This window comes from Gopherus evgoodei, chromosome 9 (genome assembly GCF_007399415.2).
Source record: "Gopherus evgoodei ecotype Sinaloan lineage chromosome 9, rGopEvg1_v1.p, whole genome shotgun sequence".
NCBI classification, from domain to species: Eukaryota; Metazoa; Chordata; order Testudines; family Testudinidae; genus Gopherus; species Gopherus evgoodei.
The window spans coordinates 50195029-50210295 of record NC_044330.1 but is presented as its reverse complement, the minus strand read 5'-3'; the positions used below and the strand labels follow the sequence as shown (position 1 = coordinate 50210295).

General features: G+C 41.0%; 1 protein-coding gene across 4 annotated transcripts in view; it reads right to left on the bottom strand.

Annotated features, from left to right (window-relative positions):
* The window catches only part of STAG1 (stromal antigen 1), a 348090-nt gene that overhangs the window by 85385 nt on the left and 247438 nt on the right, over window positions 1-15267 (bottom strand). For all 4 annotated transcript variants that reach the window (XM_030574674.1, XM_030574672.1, XM_030574676.1 and 1 more), the window contains 4 exons: window positions 14650-14742; window positions 14452-14541; window positions 14051-14254; window positions 9609-9679 (listed from right to left, as the gene is read on the bottom strand). In XM_030574674.1, coding sequence (XP_030430534.1) covers window positions 9609-9679; window positions 14051-14254; window positions 14452-14541; window positions 14650-14742 — 458 coding nt within the window. The remainder of the gene's footprint in view (window positions 1-9608; window positions 9680-14050; window positions 14255-14451; window positions 14542-14649; window positions 14743-15267) is intronic.

Below are 15267 nucleotides of genomic sequence, written 5' to 3'. Positions count from 1 at the left end.
TAGTACGCTCGTGTATCATAAAACATGTAAACTGAGGTTTCACTGAGAGCACACTAAGCTTCAATCCCCACTGGGGACAAGGAGGTGGTAAGCAGGCAAGATACTTTCAGTGAGAAGAAGATATATCAACTGCAAAGCTGGAAGATGCTGTTGTTAGGACCTGCACCCCACAGATTAAGGTCATGACAGGAATTTGCATATTGGTACCAATGACATAGGGAAAGGTATACCCTAAAATAAAAAACACTAAGAAGGTCAGAAAAAAGTCATCATGGCTGAACAGAGTAGAGTAAAAGAGGCAGTTAGAGGCAAAAAGGCATCCTTTAAAAACTGAAAATCAAATCACACTGAGGAAAATAAAAAGTTGCACAAACTCTGGCAAGTCAAATGAAAAAGTATAATTAGGCAGGCCAAAAAAGAATTTGAAGAGCAACTAGCAAAAGACTCAAAAGAAACAGCAACTTTTTTTTTAAGTGCATCAGAAGCAGAAGGCCTGCCAAACAGTGGGGCAACTGGACGATCAAGGGGCTAAAGGAGCACTCAAGGAAGATAAGGCCATTGTAGAGAAGCTAAATTAATTTTTTGCATTGGTCCTCACTGTAGAGGATGTGTGGGAGATTCCTACATCTGAGCCATTGTTTTTAGATGACAAATTTGGGGAACTGTCCCAAATTCAGGTGTCAACAGAGGAAGTTTTGGAACAAACTGATAAATTAAATGAAAACAAGTCACCAGAACCAGATGGAATTTACTCAAGAATTCTGAAAGAACTCAAATATGAAATTGCAGAACTACTAACAGTGGTGTGTTATTTATCACTTAAATCAGCATCTATACTAGATGACGGGAGGATAGCAGTGTGACCCCAATTTTAAAAAAAGGCTCCAGAGGCAAACCTGGCAATTACAGGCCACTAAGCCTAACTTCAACATGAGGCAAAAAGGTTTAAACTATGATAAAGAACAGAATTTATCAGTCACATAGATAAACACGATGGAAGAGTCGACATGGCTTTTATAAAGGGAAATCATGCCTCAACCAATCTATTAGAATTCTTTGAGGGTCAACAAACATATGGACAAGGATGATTCAGTGAATGTACTATACTTGGACTTTCAGAAAGCCTTTGAAAAAGTCCCTCACCAAAAGTTCTTATGCAAATTAAGTAGTCATGGGATAAGAGGGAGGGGGTCCTCTCATGGATCAGTAACTGGTTAAAAGACAAGAAACAAAAGGTAGGAATAAATGGTCAATTTTCAGAATGGAGAAAGGTAACCAGCAGGGTCTCCCAGGAATCTCTACTGGGACCAGTGCTGTTCAACATATTCATAAATGATTTGGAAAAAGGGATAAACAGTGAGGTCGAAAAGTTTGCAGTGATACAAAATTACTCAAGATAGTTAAGTCCAAAGCAGACTGTGAAACGTTTGCAGTGACACAAAATTACTCAAGATAGTTAAGTCCAAAGCAGACTGTAAAGAGTTACAAAGGGATCTCATAAAACTGGGTGATGGGGCATTTACCAAATTACATGTTGGTAAATGCGCAGTAATGCATATTGGAAAATATAATCCCAACTCTATGCACAAAATTATGGGGTTTAAATTAGCAGTTATCACTCAAGGGAGAAATACTGGAGTCACTGTGAGTAATACTCAGGAAATATCTGCTCAATGTGCAGAGGCAGTCAAAAAAGCTAACCATGTTAGGAACCATTAAGGAAAAGGATCGATAATACGCCAGTAAATATCATACTGTCACTATATAAATCCATAGTATGTCCACACCTTGAATACTGTGGGCAGTTCTGGTTGCCCCATCTAAAAAACAGATATTAGAAATGGAAAAGGTACAACAAAGGTCAACAAAAATGTTAAAGAGTATGGAACAGCTTCCATATGAAGAGACATTAAAAAGACTGAGACTGTTCAGTTTGGAAAAGAGATGACTACAGGGTGGTATAATAGAGGTATATAAAATCACAAATGGTGTGGAGGAAGTTAATACTGAAGTATTATTTATCCCTTCACATAACACAAAAACAGGAGTCACCCAATAAAATTAATAGGTAGCAGGTTTAAAACAAACATAAGGAAGTACTTCTTCGCACAGTGCACAGTTAACCTTTGGAACTTGTTGCCAGGGGATGTTGTGAAGGCCAAAAGTGTAAATGGGTTAAAAAAATAATTAGATAACTTCACTGAGAAAGGTCCATCAATGGCTATTAGCCAAGATGGTCAGAGATGCAACTCCATGTTTTGGGTGTCCCCAAGCATCTGAGTGCCAGATGCTGCGACTGGATGACAGGGGATGGATCACTTGACAACTGCCCTGTTCTGTTCATTCTTTCTGAAGCATCTGGCATTGGTCACTGTCAGAAGACAGGATACTGGGCTACATGGACCATTGTTCTGACCCACTATGACCATTCTCCTGTTCCTATGCTGGTGCTATGACTGTCCTCAGATAGCTGTTACATGAAGATGATGAGATTCTCATGGGTTTCTTACAGAACTACATTCCTGCAGTCACTGACTTCTCTTTCCAAAAAGTGTTGGCCTTGAACCCCATGGTCAGGCTATGTTGTAAAAACACCAGAATGTCCTTTGCTTCAGCTGACTTTGCCTTGATGTGTATCCCATATAACCCTGATATCTCATCAGATGATACATATACATGATTTTGCATTTCCTTTAAAATGCTGGGAAGATGTTAATCACTTTCTTACAAGTAGCTGTAGCTGCTTCCTCTCAGCTTCCCAACTGATGGGTTAGGCAAAGCGGATATTGGTTCATGATCCTCAGTGGGTGGTTGTGCATGCTGCAAGTTTGTGAGGCGGTTACAGTCATATCTGTTCGAGGACTAAGATTTGAGAGTTAACAAGAAGGTAATTTTAATCACTTTGGTCTGTTCCTTCACCATCATCTATACCATCTTTATTCTCAGAAGCTTGGGGGGTAGGAGAGGAAAGGCATAAAGAAAGCCCTTTAGCTCACTTCTGAAATAAGGAGATCACTGCCTCTGCTTTTGAAAGTCTCTTCCTAATGTTTTACCTCTTTCGGTTTTCTAACTGGACTTGGATGCAAATAGGTTAATCAACAGGCTTTCAACCTGTCCTGTGATGCACTGAAAGACTAGGTGATCTAGATGGCAATCCTTTGTTTCTAAGTGTGTCTTGTGGAGCCAGCTGACTCACTCGCTTCTTGGTGTAGAACCCTGAAGAACAGAGTGAGAGTTTCTATACAAGACATGAACAAAGCTACTTCTCTAAGCAGTGCTGAATGTTTTCTCCCTTTTTATCAGTTACATATAGACCATGATTCTGAAGAGTCATCTGCTGGAAATGGAGATGTGAGTTAGATGGTCCTTAGCATGAGACAGGTTATATTCCATGTCACCTTGTGGGGCCATGAGTATCCCCTACACGGAGTCTGTTGGTATCTGTTTTGCTGGCCAGCTTCTTTCGGCCTGACATTAGGTAGTTGTTAAATAATATTAAGAATGAATTCACCAAGGGATACTAGTTCTGTATCTGGACCAAGATCTTTATATACAGATTTGCTGGCTGGCAGTGAAGCAAGAATTGTTCTGCGTTATCCATGTATGAAACCAACAACCCCAGAACCTCAGTCAGAAACTCTAATCTTAGGAGAGATATGCTAATGTTTGGCAAATCAGACACTATCTTCTGCCATCTCCCTTCTGAAATAAAGATTGTGCTGGAGGATAACTTAGATGCTGGAGTTTTGTGAAGGCTGTAACTGGTCCTTACACTTGTTTGCTCAAAGTCATGTTTCTGAAGGCTTTTAGCAATGGCTACTGGACTCTGCGTAATATGAAAATGTCATTCAGACATCCCTTTCACTTGAAGAGAAGGATGATATAGCATTTGAGTAGAAGATACAAGTCCAAAAAGGGAACACTTTGTACTGAAAATGCCTCTCGTTGGGGCAGAAGCTAACACTGTACTCCGTGCTGATTAGGCCTCAACTAGAGTATTGTGTCTCGTTCTCAGCACCAGATTTCAGGAAAGATATGGACAAAGTGAAGAGAGTCCAGAGAAGAGCAACAAAAATGATTAAAGGCCTAAAAAACATGACCTATGGCAGAAGATTGAAAAAACTTGGTTTATTTAGTTTGGAAAGGAGAAGACTGAGAGGGGACATGATAACAGTTTTCAAGTATGTAAAAGGTTTTTACAAGGAGGGAGAAAAAATGTTTTTCTTAACCTCTGAGGATATGACAAGAATCAATTGACTTAAATTGCAGAAAGGGAGTTTAGGTTGGACATTAGGAAAAACTTCCTAACTGTCAAAGTAGTTAAGCACTGGAATAAATTGCCTAGGGAGGTTATGGAATCTCCATCACTGGAGATTTTTAGCAGCAGGTTAGACAAACACCTCTCAGGAATGGTCTAGATAATGCACAGTCCTGCCATGAGTGCAAGGGACTGGACTAGATGACCTTTTGACATCCCTTCCAGTCCTGTGATTCTGTATTTCTTAGTAATTCTCCCTGATCATACCTTTGGTAGATTTCTAAGGACTTATTTTCATATTATGAAAACTTAGAAAGAAAATTCTTTAATGACGGATTTCAGTATTTTTATCTGGAATACTGATTTCCTTATGGATTTGTTGAGGGACTTGAGATGTGAAGTGGGCTGCATGCTATTGTTCCTCTTTGAACTACAAAGAATCTTGTGTCCTTTCCAAAATCTCTGTCTCTCCACAGAACTCATACTTCATCTTCTGAGTACCTCAAGCCCCCATTTTCTGATGTGGTTCACTCCCAGATGATGCCCTTAGCTGAAACGTCTCAATTGGGGGTGGGCGGGGGGAATCTCCCAAGACATGGGACACTCAAAATCAAAGACGTTTTTGGAGTTGGACAGTTTTCAAGAGAGGGACAGTTTTCGAGAGATCCAGCCTAGATCTTCCAAGCCTCAGGAAAGGTAGCAAAGGCTTCCTCCTAATGTGTAATCTCTATAGTACAACCTGGTTAAGAGCAGTGGCTACAAAGGGAATACTTGCTGAGAAAAGGAAATTTTAAGATTCTCTCACTGGAAGGAGGGGTAAGCTTTTTCCTTACGAGTCTCTCCTTTGAGTCTACCAACAAAATATTTAGAAAGACACCAGATGTTAGCCTGCAAGTCTATTTTCTTCAAGTGGAGCCATAGTTGACCCTAGGATCTATTTTTGAGAGATCTGAATACACAGCAAATCAGAGTCAGGAGAAGCATCAGTCCTGAAAACCCTGCTAGGGAAACCTAGTTTAAAGTGCCATATATACTTGACCATAGGCCTGTTCGTTTATAAGCTGCCCCACCACAAGATGGATAAGTACAAATGGAAATTTTTTATAACCCATTTATAAACCGACCCTATAATTCAGGGGTCAGCAAACTTTGGCTCCTGGGCCATCAGGATAAGCCGCTGGTGGGCCAAGATGGTTTGTTTGCCTCGAGTGTCTGCAGGCACAGAGGTAAACCTAAGTAAACAGTGTCCTGGCGCACCAGCTGCTTACCCTGATGGGCTGGAACAGCAACTGGTGGGGAAATTTGGGTGGGGGGAGCGTGGGGGAAGAAGCTAGGAGTCAGAGGAGTAACCCCTATGACCAAACAGAGGTAAACCTAAGTAAACAGTGTCCTGCTTACCCTGATGGGCTGGAACAGCAACTGGTGGGGAAATTTGGGGGGGGGAGCGTGGGGGAAGAAGCTAGGAGTCAGAGGAGTAACCCCTATGACCAAACCCTCCACGTGATCCCAAGCCTAGCCCAGGACCCCCACAATCTCCCCATCCCATCTCTTCCCACTTTATCTGGGGAGGGCCAGGGGAGAATCTCTCTGGCATGGCTGGAACTGCTCCAGCGGGCCAGACCAGCCAGTGTGGCCGCAGCATGTTCCAGTGGGCTGGGCTGGGAAGCATGGCCGCAGTGTACTCCGGTGGGCCTGGCAGCACGGCCACAGCCTGCTCTGGGGGGCAGGGCCAAGCGGCATGGCTGCAGCCTGCCAGCCCCTGAGCTGCAGCTGCTTCGGAGGCTGGGGGGAGAGCAGCGTGGCCAGAAGCAGAGAGAGACTGGCCCTGCTGGCTGTGCTGCCTCTCCTTGCTCCCTCTGTTGAAGGGAGGGGCTGTGTCCCACCTCTCCCTCCCTATACCCGTTCATAAGCCAATCCCCTTCTCTGGTGCTTCCCTTTTATACTAAAAAAATTCAGCTTATGAATGAATATATACGGTAGATTTTTTTTTTTTTTTTGTGGATACTCACAATGGCCTCCTAGTTGAGTACAGACCTCCACAATAAGAGACTCCAGCCAATACTCTCAGGGCTGCTGCTACTGCATCCAAGTTTGATCTGAGTGTTAATCTTATTCTCGTGGCTGGCAGGAATACTCCCTCAGCTGATTTGACTATGCACTTTACTAAGGAGGCTACAGCAGGCTTAACCTTAGCCAGAACAGACTCATAGACTCAAGGACTGGAAGGGACCTCGAGAGGTCATCGAGTCCAGTCCCCTGCCCTCATGGCAGGACTAAATACTGTCCAGACCATCCCTAATAGATATTTATCTAACCTACTTTTAAATATCTCCAGAGATGGAGATTTCACAACTTCCCTAGGCAATCTATTCCAGTGTTTAACTACCCTGCCAGTTAGGAACTTTTTCCTAATGTCCAACCTAAATCTCCCTTGCTGCAGTTTAAGCCCATTGCTTCTTGTTCTATCATTAGAGGCTAAGGTGAACAAGTTTTCTCCCTCCTCCTGATGACACCCTTTTAGATACCTGAAAACTGCTATCATGTCCCCTCTCAGTCTTCTCTTTTTCAAACTAAACAAACCCAATTCCTTCAGCCTTCCTTCATAGGTCATGTTCTCAAGACCTTTCATCATTCTTGTTGCTCTTCTCTGGACCCTCTCCATTTTCTCCACATCTTTCTTGAAATGCGGTGCCCAGAACTGGACACAATACTCCAGTTGAGGCCTAACCAGCGCAGAGTAAAGCGGAAGAATGACAACACACCTGTTAATGCATCCCAGAATCACGGTTACTTTTTTTGCAACAGTATCACACTGTTGATTCATATTAATCTTGTGGTCTACTATGACCCCTAGATCTCTTTCTGCCATACTCCTTCCTAGACAGTCTCTTCCCATTCTGTATGTGTGAAACTGATTGTTCCTTCCTAAGGGGAGCACTTTGCATCTATCTTTATTGAACTTCATCCTGTTTGCCTCAGACCATTTCTCCAATTTGTCCAGATCATTTTGAATTTTGACCCTGTCCTCCAAAGCACACACTTTAGTATTTGGGTATGAGTAAGTCTTGAATGGGAATTCTCACTCCACCTTAATTAGTCTTGCATGAATCAGGTGACGAAGAATTACAGCGGTTTCCCCAACGTTACCCTTTTCTCCCCCTAATGTTTCATTTTCTAAAAACATACCTGTGAAGTTAGACTCCCTCCTTCTCCAATTTGTGCTGAATTCTGGAAAGCTTAATTAAAAGTCTGAGGTATCTTGCTCAAAACCCGTTTCAGAGAGCTTTCCTTTTCTTGAGACTAGAGAATCTAGAAGGGATACACTCTCCTGAGATATTTTAAGAGTTTGTGCTACCCTATTAAGAGCTGATTATGAGCAATATCCCTTACTAGTCCCTGTGTCAAAACCCTGAGAGAAAGGGGGAAGGGCCCTGTGAGGGAGAGGCATTACCGAGGAAACTGAAAAGACAGTCTGCAGGCATGTATAGTGCATGTTGTCCTACAGAAAACAGTAGATACTTTATGACCACCTATTGGATTCCTGGAGGCTGGAAGGGGAGAGGATGTAGGTCCATCACACAAGAAAGGGGATCTGAATCACACCAGACCATGCTCCCTGCTGCTGGATCCAGGCTGAACTAAATGCACAGAATGAGGACTGAGAAAGAGCCACTGGAGACAAGTGATTCACTGGTATCAGTGAGGTCTCAGACACTGGCACCTTTCATGGCAGCTAAGGCCTTGCAGGTAAAGCAGCTTATGGAAAAGGGGATGCTTTGTCGTCATCTCAGCACAGACCTTGCCTACATGCTGGCTGGATTCGCTTCCTGCCTCTGCAGGCTGAGGGAAAAAGGGCCTGTTAGGATATGCAAAGGCCTATACTTTAAGAATTTGGGCGTATTCTTATCACTTAGCTAGTTATAGAGGTATAAAAGAAAGAATCAAAGATCACTGTCTGTGTAATGGCCTTCTCCTACTGTGACAGTCTGAGGCCTGGTTCTTCGGCTAAGCAGCAAAGGCAGCCATAAGCTGGGAAGTGTATGGTCACATCCTCACATTACAAACTAGTCCCACTGAAATAAGGTGCTATTGAGCTATTAGGAATACAATCCTGCTCTGATATTTATCACCTCCAGAGAAAAGGAAGAGCCTAGAATATAGCATCCTGTCTGGCAAGAACTCACTTATCAATAGACACAGCTGGAAAACCCTACGTCTGTATAGATGTAGTTGTGAAATCCTCACTTTTACTATATAGTCTGCAGTCAATCAGGAAGTGGGTGGGGGGAAATAGGAACAGGGACTGGGGATGGGGGAACTGGGATTATGTTTTGGCAAAGGGGAACGGGAACAGGGGATGAGGACAGGGACACAGGCAAGGCTCTGTGGTGTCAGAGCTGGGAAGGGGGACACTAAGGAAGGAAACTGGAATCATGCTTGCTGGAAGTTCACCCCAATAAACATTGAATTGTTTGCGCCTTTGGACTTCGGGTACTGTTGCTCTCTGTTCATGAGAGAAGGACCAGGGAAGTGAGAGGGTGAAGGAATAAGCCCCCTAACAGGGCCCATGGCTTAGTGGAGAGGTAGGAGGGCTTTAAAGAATGCTCAGTTCCATGCCACTAATTCTCACCTGGTTTCACTGAAGAGAACTTTCATGCAGCCTTGCTCAACTGTCTCAGCGTGGATTTCTCTCACAAGCTAGCTGGGAATCAGGTTTTCTCCTGTGGCCTGATATCACTGGGGGAAAGGGAGGCTAAGTGCTGTCCTTCAGAAAGCCTTTTTATTTATTTATTTATTTTTTAAAGTTCTGCAGTTTTGAGGAAAAAACCTCCAAATCAATGAAGAAACTGACATTTTAGTTAAAAATCTTTTGAAAATCCTATGAAAGCTCTGACACAAAGAGAGTGCTTCAGTCTACTGTGCGCCCCTTGGAGGCAGAAAATTCTGGAGAGTTCTTCTAGAGGTCTGGTCTTAAGCTTCAGCTCAGAGCAAAGCTCTGTTTTGCGCCCAGCTGATGTGGACAGAGAGAGGGCCACTGCTGTGAAGACTGGCGAATAAGCTCTACCAGTAAAAGTCACCTAGAGGGTTTTACAGCATAACTATTTCAATGAAAACATCACACGCCCAATTAAAATAGTTGTAAAGCATTGATTTCAGATGGACTTAAGCATACGTATAAGTGCTTTCCTGAATCAAAGCCCTCCTGTTGCTGTATATCTCCTGGCACACTCAGTATGTTTTTCATATTTTAGCACATCGTTTTCCTCATCTTTCCTAACTTTGAGTATCATCTTTTATTGGCTAACATTATACATCACTAGACATAGCTGATCCAAGTAAAATCACATACTTATGAAAAGAAGTTAATCTCTTCAAAGTGGAAAGCACATTGTATATATCATCATCATCAGCTTCTTCTCCCTGGAAATGAAAGCATACTCATCAAGGACTCAGCAATACAAATAAGCTTCTCTCTTTGCATGATGAGGATGACTAATAGTTACACAGAGTCTTATGCTGACATTTGAACTGGCTCATGAGGACACATGCACCGTTTTGTGCTTAGACCCTTGATTTCAATGAAAAATAATGATAATGGACGTTTTAAGTAACCATTGGGTAGTTCTAAGAAATCAGCAAGACTTGCCTGTCAGCATTAAGCAACATCACGGTATTAATATTCACACAAACAACCTCTGAGTAGTAGTACAGTAAAAACTGTTTTATCTGGCAATTCACCAGCTGGAAAGCTCTATAAACCAGCATTTCGGATCTTCATTGAAAGTCCGGTTTATAATCGTGTTGGTGTAGTGCTGGCAGGGGTTTCGGGTGTGGGAGGGGGAGGGGGTATGGAGTGTGGGCTCTGGGAAGGAGTTGGGGTGTCCCAGCCCTGCACTCCCTCCTACACTTAAACTCCCTCCCTCTCAGTTAACCAGCATTTTTTACTTACTGGCACCCCCCCATTCCTCCAACATGCCAGATAAAACAGCTTTTACCGTAGTCATTTCCCAAGGAAAAAACCTGAGGCAGGGGTTTCAAACTCATTCTGTAAAAAGGATTGAACTGTGTTTTAATTATAACCTGAGAGCTGGGGCTAGAAAAAGAGAGACAATGCAATCCTCAGTTCATAGCAGAGACTCCACTGATGCAACAGGAGTTTACATAGACCAATGGCAGACTCTCTCATTTAGTTCAGGTCCTTATCCTGCCCCCATCACCACAGTAACAGAGTGCCTTACATATCTGAATGCATTAAACCAGTGGTTCTCAAGCTTCTTTTCATTTGTGGACTCCTAAAATAATTCCAGTGGTGGTGCAGACCTCTTTGGAAATTTTGAATGGAAGTGTGGATGCCTCTGGAAATCTATTGTCTGTATATACAGCTGATTTCTGTTCAGTCAGTGTCCAGTAGGGGACGTGCATGTACCCTGAATGCCCTTAAGCCCCACCTCCTCCAAGGGCATAAAAGATACAGCAACCCCAACCACCAGTCAGTTCCTTTACTGCCAAGAATCCTCATTTATAAGACTGAGCTGTGGGGACAGAAGGAAGGTCATGGGATCCACATGCAGAACATTCCGAAGAACCACAGTTACTATCAGATAAGTAACCATTCTTTCTTATTTGAGTTACTGCACATGTGAATCATACTTATGGTAATTAGTTAGTAGTCAACTTTAAGAAGTGGGAAGCTAGTAGATATGTGAAAAGAGATTTTAAAATAGTTCTTCCAAAACTGGTATCATATCTTGAAGTGGTGACTAACTAATAATGTTTCACAAACACATGAGCTGAAGGCCAGGTAGTTGCTCCACATACTTCCAATTCTGGAACCCGACTTAAGCATACTATTGATGCAGCCTGCACTCTGGTGGAGTGAGTTTAGATATTTGGTAGAGGACTCATTAATATCATAAGCAGTTTAAATACAATCCGATATCCGTTGTATAAGTGTCTGTGATGAAACAGCCATCCTTTTTAATTTATTACCATAAGTAATGAAAAGTCTTGATGTTTGATGTAAAGAGCCATAACAGCGACCTTTTCACATCTGAAGTAGATAATTTAGAGTCAGCAGGTGAAAAATGAGGTGTTGGAAAAGACCTGATGAATGAATTGATATGAAAATCCCATAGTACTTTAGGAATAAAAGATGGATGCAGTCCTCTTGTTACTCTATTCATGTGTAAAACTATACAGAGGATTTATCATTAGGGCTTGTAATTTGCTTATTCTATGAGCAGATGTAACTGCCATCAGGAATGACCTTCATTGATAGTGGATAAATTAGACAATCTGATAAAAGTTCAAAGGAGGAGAGGGTCCATACGTGAAGAAAGCACTAAATTGAAGTCCCATGTAGGAGCAATTTTTCTCACAGGAAGAAAAACGTGGACAAACCATTTCATAAATCTGTTCACTGATAGATGAGAGAAAATTGTATCTCCCTATACTGGAGGATGAAATGCAGATATTATTGCCAAATGGACTTTGACTGATGAAACATAGTTCTGAATGCTTTAAAAATAAGAAGTAATCCAATATTATTGGAATAGAATATTTACATGGAGAGTAACCTTTAGACTTTGGCAATAAAGAAAAATGTTTCCATTTGGCAGTGTAGATAGTCTTAGTGGATAATTTCCTACTCTGAAGAAGAATACTCTGCACCTCTGAAGAACACTCCATGTCTATTGTAGACATCCAGCTAACATCCAGGTTATGAGATGCAGAGAGACTGAGTTTGCCCTTGGGGAAAAGGGTAATGAGGGCATGCAGGGTGCATGTGCAACCCCACTAATCACTGCTAATGAAACTGTTCCGAATTCCTGTGCTGAGGCCTATGAACACCATGAGTAAGATCGACCTGTGCAGTAACTCAAAGAAAAAAGAAAAAAAAAGGGAGATTTAGTAACTGGTATCAACTAGATCTCTGAAAAAGGTGTTAAGTTTTTCCATACTTTGTACACTAACATCCAAATCCTGAACTTATAAATAGATATCTGAGAAGTGTCCAACTATCTCAGTACTCAGAGGACGATGTGGCAGCTCCTGATAGGCAAATTGCTGCAGGGGAAGTTATAGTATAATTAAGAATTTAAAATCCAATAAAGCTCCAGATCCTGATGAGATTGCTGGGGAATATTACAGAACTCTAAGGTAAGTGTTGATCCCTATTTTAACTGAATTGTTTAATGCAATAGTACAGGGAACAAATTTCCAGATTAATGGAAAGAGGCATGGTTAAAGAGGGAAAAATTCTTACCAGTTACACATCATGTAGACCTATTTCTTTAATTACTGTGGCTGTTAAAGATAATGATAAGGTGCTAGCAAACAGACAGTGTTATCTTGCTCAAATATATTCACTCTGACCAGTTTGGGTTCCTTCTGGTAGCACATCTATCTGACAACATCAAAAGCACTCTGAATATGATCTATAATGCTAATTCTAGCAATTCTTCCTATGTGCTGCTTTCTTTGGATGCTGACAAAACCTTTGACCAGCTGGAGTGGGAGTACCTCAGACAGATTTTGGTAAGGTTTGGTTTTGGAAGCCAGTTTTATAGGGGCATATCAGCTTTATATGTTCATCTTCTAACGTCTGCATTGGTTAATGGTCAACAATATATGATGAAAGGGGACTGCTGTGTTTTTCTGTACATGTTCTGAGGTCCAAGCTATACATTTACTATTTCAGAGACTCTCTCTTTCTTTAATATGTTTTTTTCACCTCTCTCAGGAAAACAATATTAAAATGTTTCTTCTCTTTAGTACACAATTATAAAATATAAAAATGTATTTGACTTTCTAGACGTGTATTGCTTATTCAAAATTACTATGGTATGTGCAAGTTTACATGACTTTATTAAGGGGAGAAAGGATCTAATTTTCCACTTTTCTACTATATTCACCTTAAAAAGCATATTTAAGTTTGCACAAGGGTAACACTCAGCCCACACAAACCGTTTAATGTAAGAAAAAGTCCAGGTAAGGGTTCCATCTTTCTTTAACATACTGTAACACCCACACCACATTTTCTCTTCCAAACTCCATCCTTCTATAAGTAAGTCTCAGATGCCTCCAACATGTAAAACAACACAATATCCACCTGCTGTAACAGAATGTACCCTGGTGTCCATGCCCTACACAGTATCGTAATCATCTTTGAACAAAGTATGCCTTGTGAGATATCATTTAAAAACTCATAATTTACTTAATAACATCTTGACAAAAAGCACGCAGCAACATTATATGTGAAGTTATAGACATAAGCTGAAAACAAGACTAAAAGTAGACGTCTGGGGAGTAGCCAAACCAGTCCCTCAGAGACAATGGGCAAGTAGATGCCTTAGCAAGGAGTGAACAAGGCTGACAGACTATTACCTGTCTTTCATTGAGTCAATTATTTTTCAGCACCTAGCACAATGCCTATCCTGTGCTGTATGTGTTTTCTTTGGATGCTACTGCTATAGAAAGACAGACAGACAGAAAGGGTTAGAGTTAAAGTTAGGAGATTAGGATTAAGGATTGACTCCTAATTAGAAAAAATATTAACTGAAATGTAATTATATCACTTTGAAGTTTTTCATTTACTCTTCTATGGAGGTCACCTCTTTTGCTCTATCAGTCACGATTTACAACTGAGCAATGTGTTAGTATGAATGCACATGACAACTCATCAGGTAGTTGATGGTGATGCAGGAAATTACAATGGATATTACAAAATGGACAAAGGATCAAAGATGCAAATTTAGATGATAAAACAAGGTTAATTTTAAAAGAACAAACCTCCTGCAGCAGATCCTCTACTGAATGGTTGAATCGGTCCACAAATTCATCAATCAGCTGGCTGTGGGCTATGTCAACTCTATTCTGAATGGTATATTCTTCACTGCACAAGATGCTATAGGTTTTACTGCAGGCTTCTAGAACATCTGATTCTACATGTTTCTCCACAACAAACTTAATCTGCTTTAACAAGGCATCCAGATGCTGTGGATCAGACAAAAAAGTCAGTTTTCACATTACACAGAATATTACATAAACAATGAAATTCAAGAAGAGAATGTTAAGCAACAGATCAAAGCAGTAAAAGATTACTACATGCTATTCCAAATGTAGCTATTTAATATGAATATGACTAATCAGTCAGCTGAAAGCCACAAGAGTGCCTGCAGAGTGTACCATACCTTCTCCATTCTGCCTGTACTGTAGATTTCCAGGTCAAAATACTGAGGGATTTGCAGAAGGTTTGCTACTTTCTCTGCATCAGCAGAATACTAGAAATTATTGAAATAAAGAAAATGAAGAACAATTAACGTCTATACTACAGAATGAAAACATGATATACATTATCAGTAAAGAATATATTTTGTGTGAAACTGTACCTTTGAAAGTAACATAGGAAGCGCAATAATGAAATGTTCAGTCAATTTGTTTCTGTCATCTATCTGAGTTTTCCTTTCTTTTGCAGTTAACACCTGTAAAAATAAGGAAAAATGTGCTATAAAATAATTAAATGTCTTAATGTCATTAATATAATAATAAATTGAAGGGTCAAGATCCCAAAAGTGGAAGCTAATTCTAAATGGAAAGAAAGCAAGAAAGGAAGGAAGAAAAAAAGATCATCAGGGATGAAAAGCATGTGAGATCATCAGGGATGAAAAGCATGTGAATGGGAAAGCAGTAAGAACTCCAGTTACCTTAAAGGAAAACCTCATTTCTTTCTTTGTGATACTGTCTCCATACATCCCCTATGTTGGGGGCCAAAACTTGGCAATACTGAAGTCAATGAAAATTTTGCTATTGCCTATAATGGGACCAACGTTTGGCCCTCAGAGGAACCACTGTGATCATCCAATCGGACCTCTTGTATAACACAGGCCATAGAATTTCACCTAAAATAATTCCTAAAGCATATCTTTTAGAAAAACATCCAAACTTGATTTAAAAATTGTTAATGACAGAGAATCCACCATGACCCCTGTTAAGCTGTTCCAAAGGTT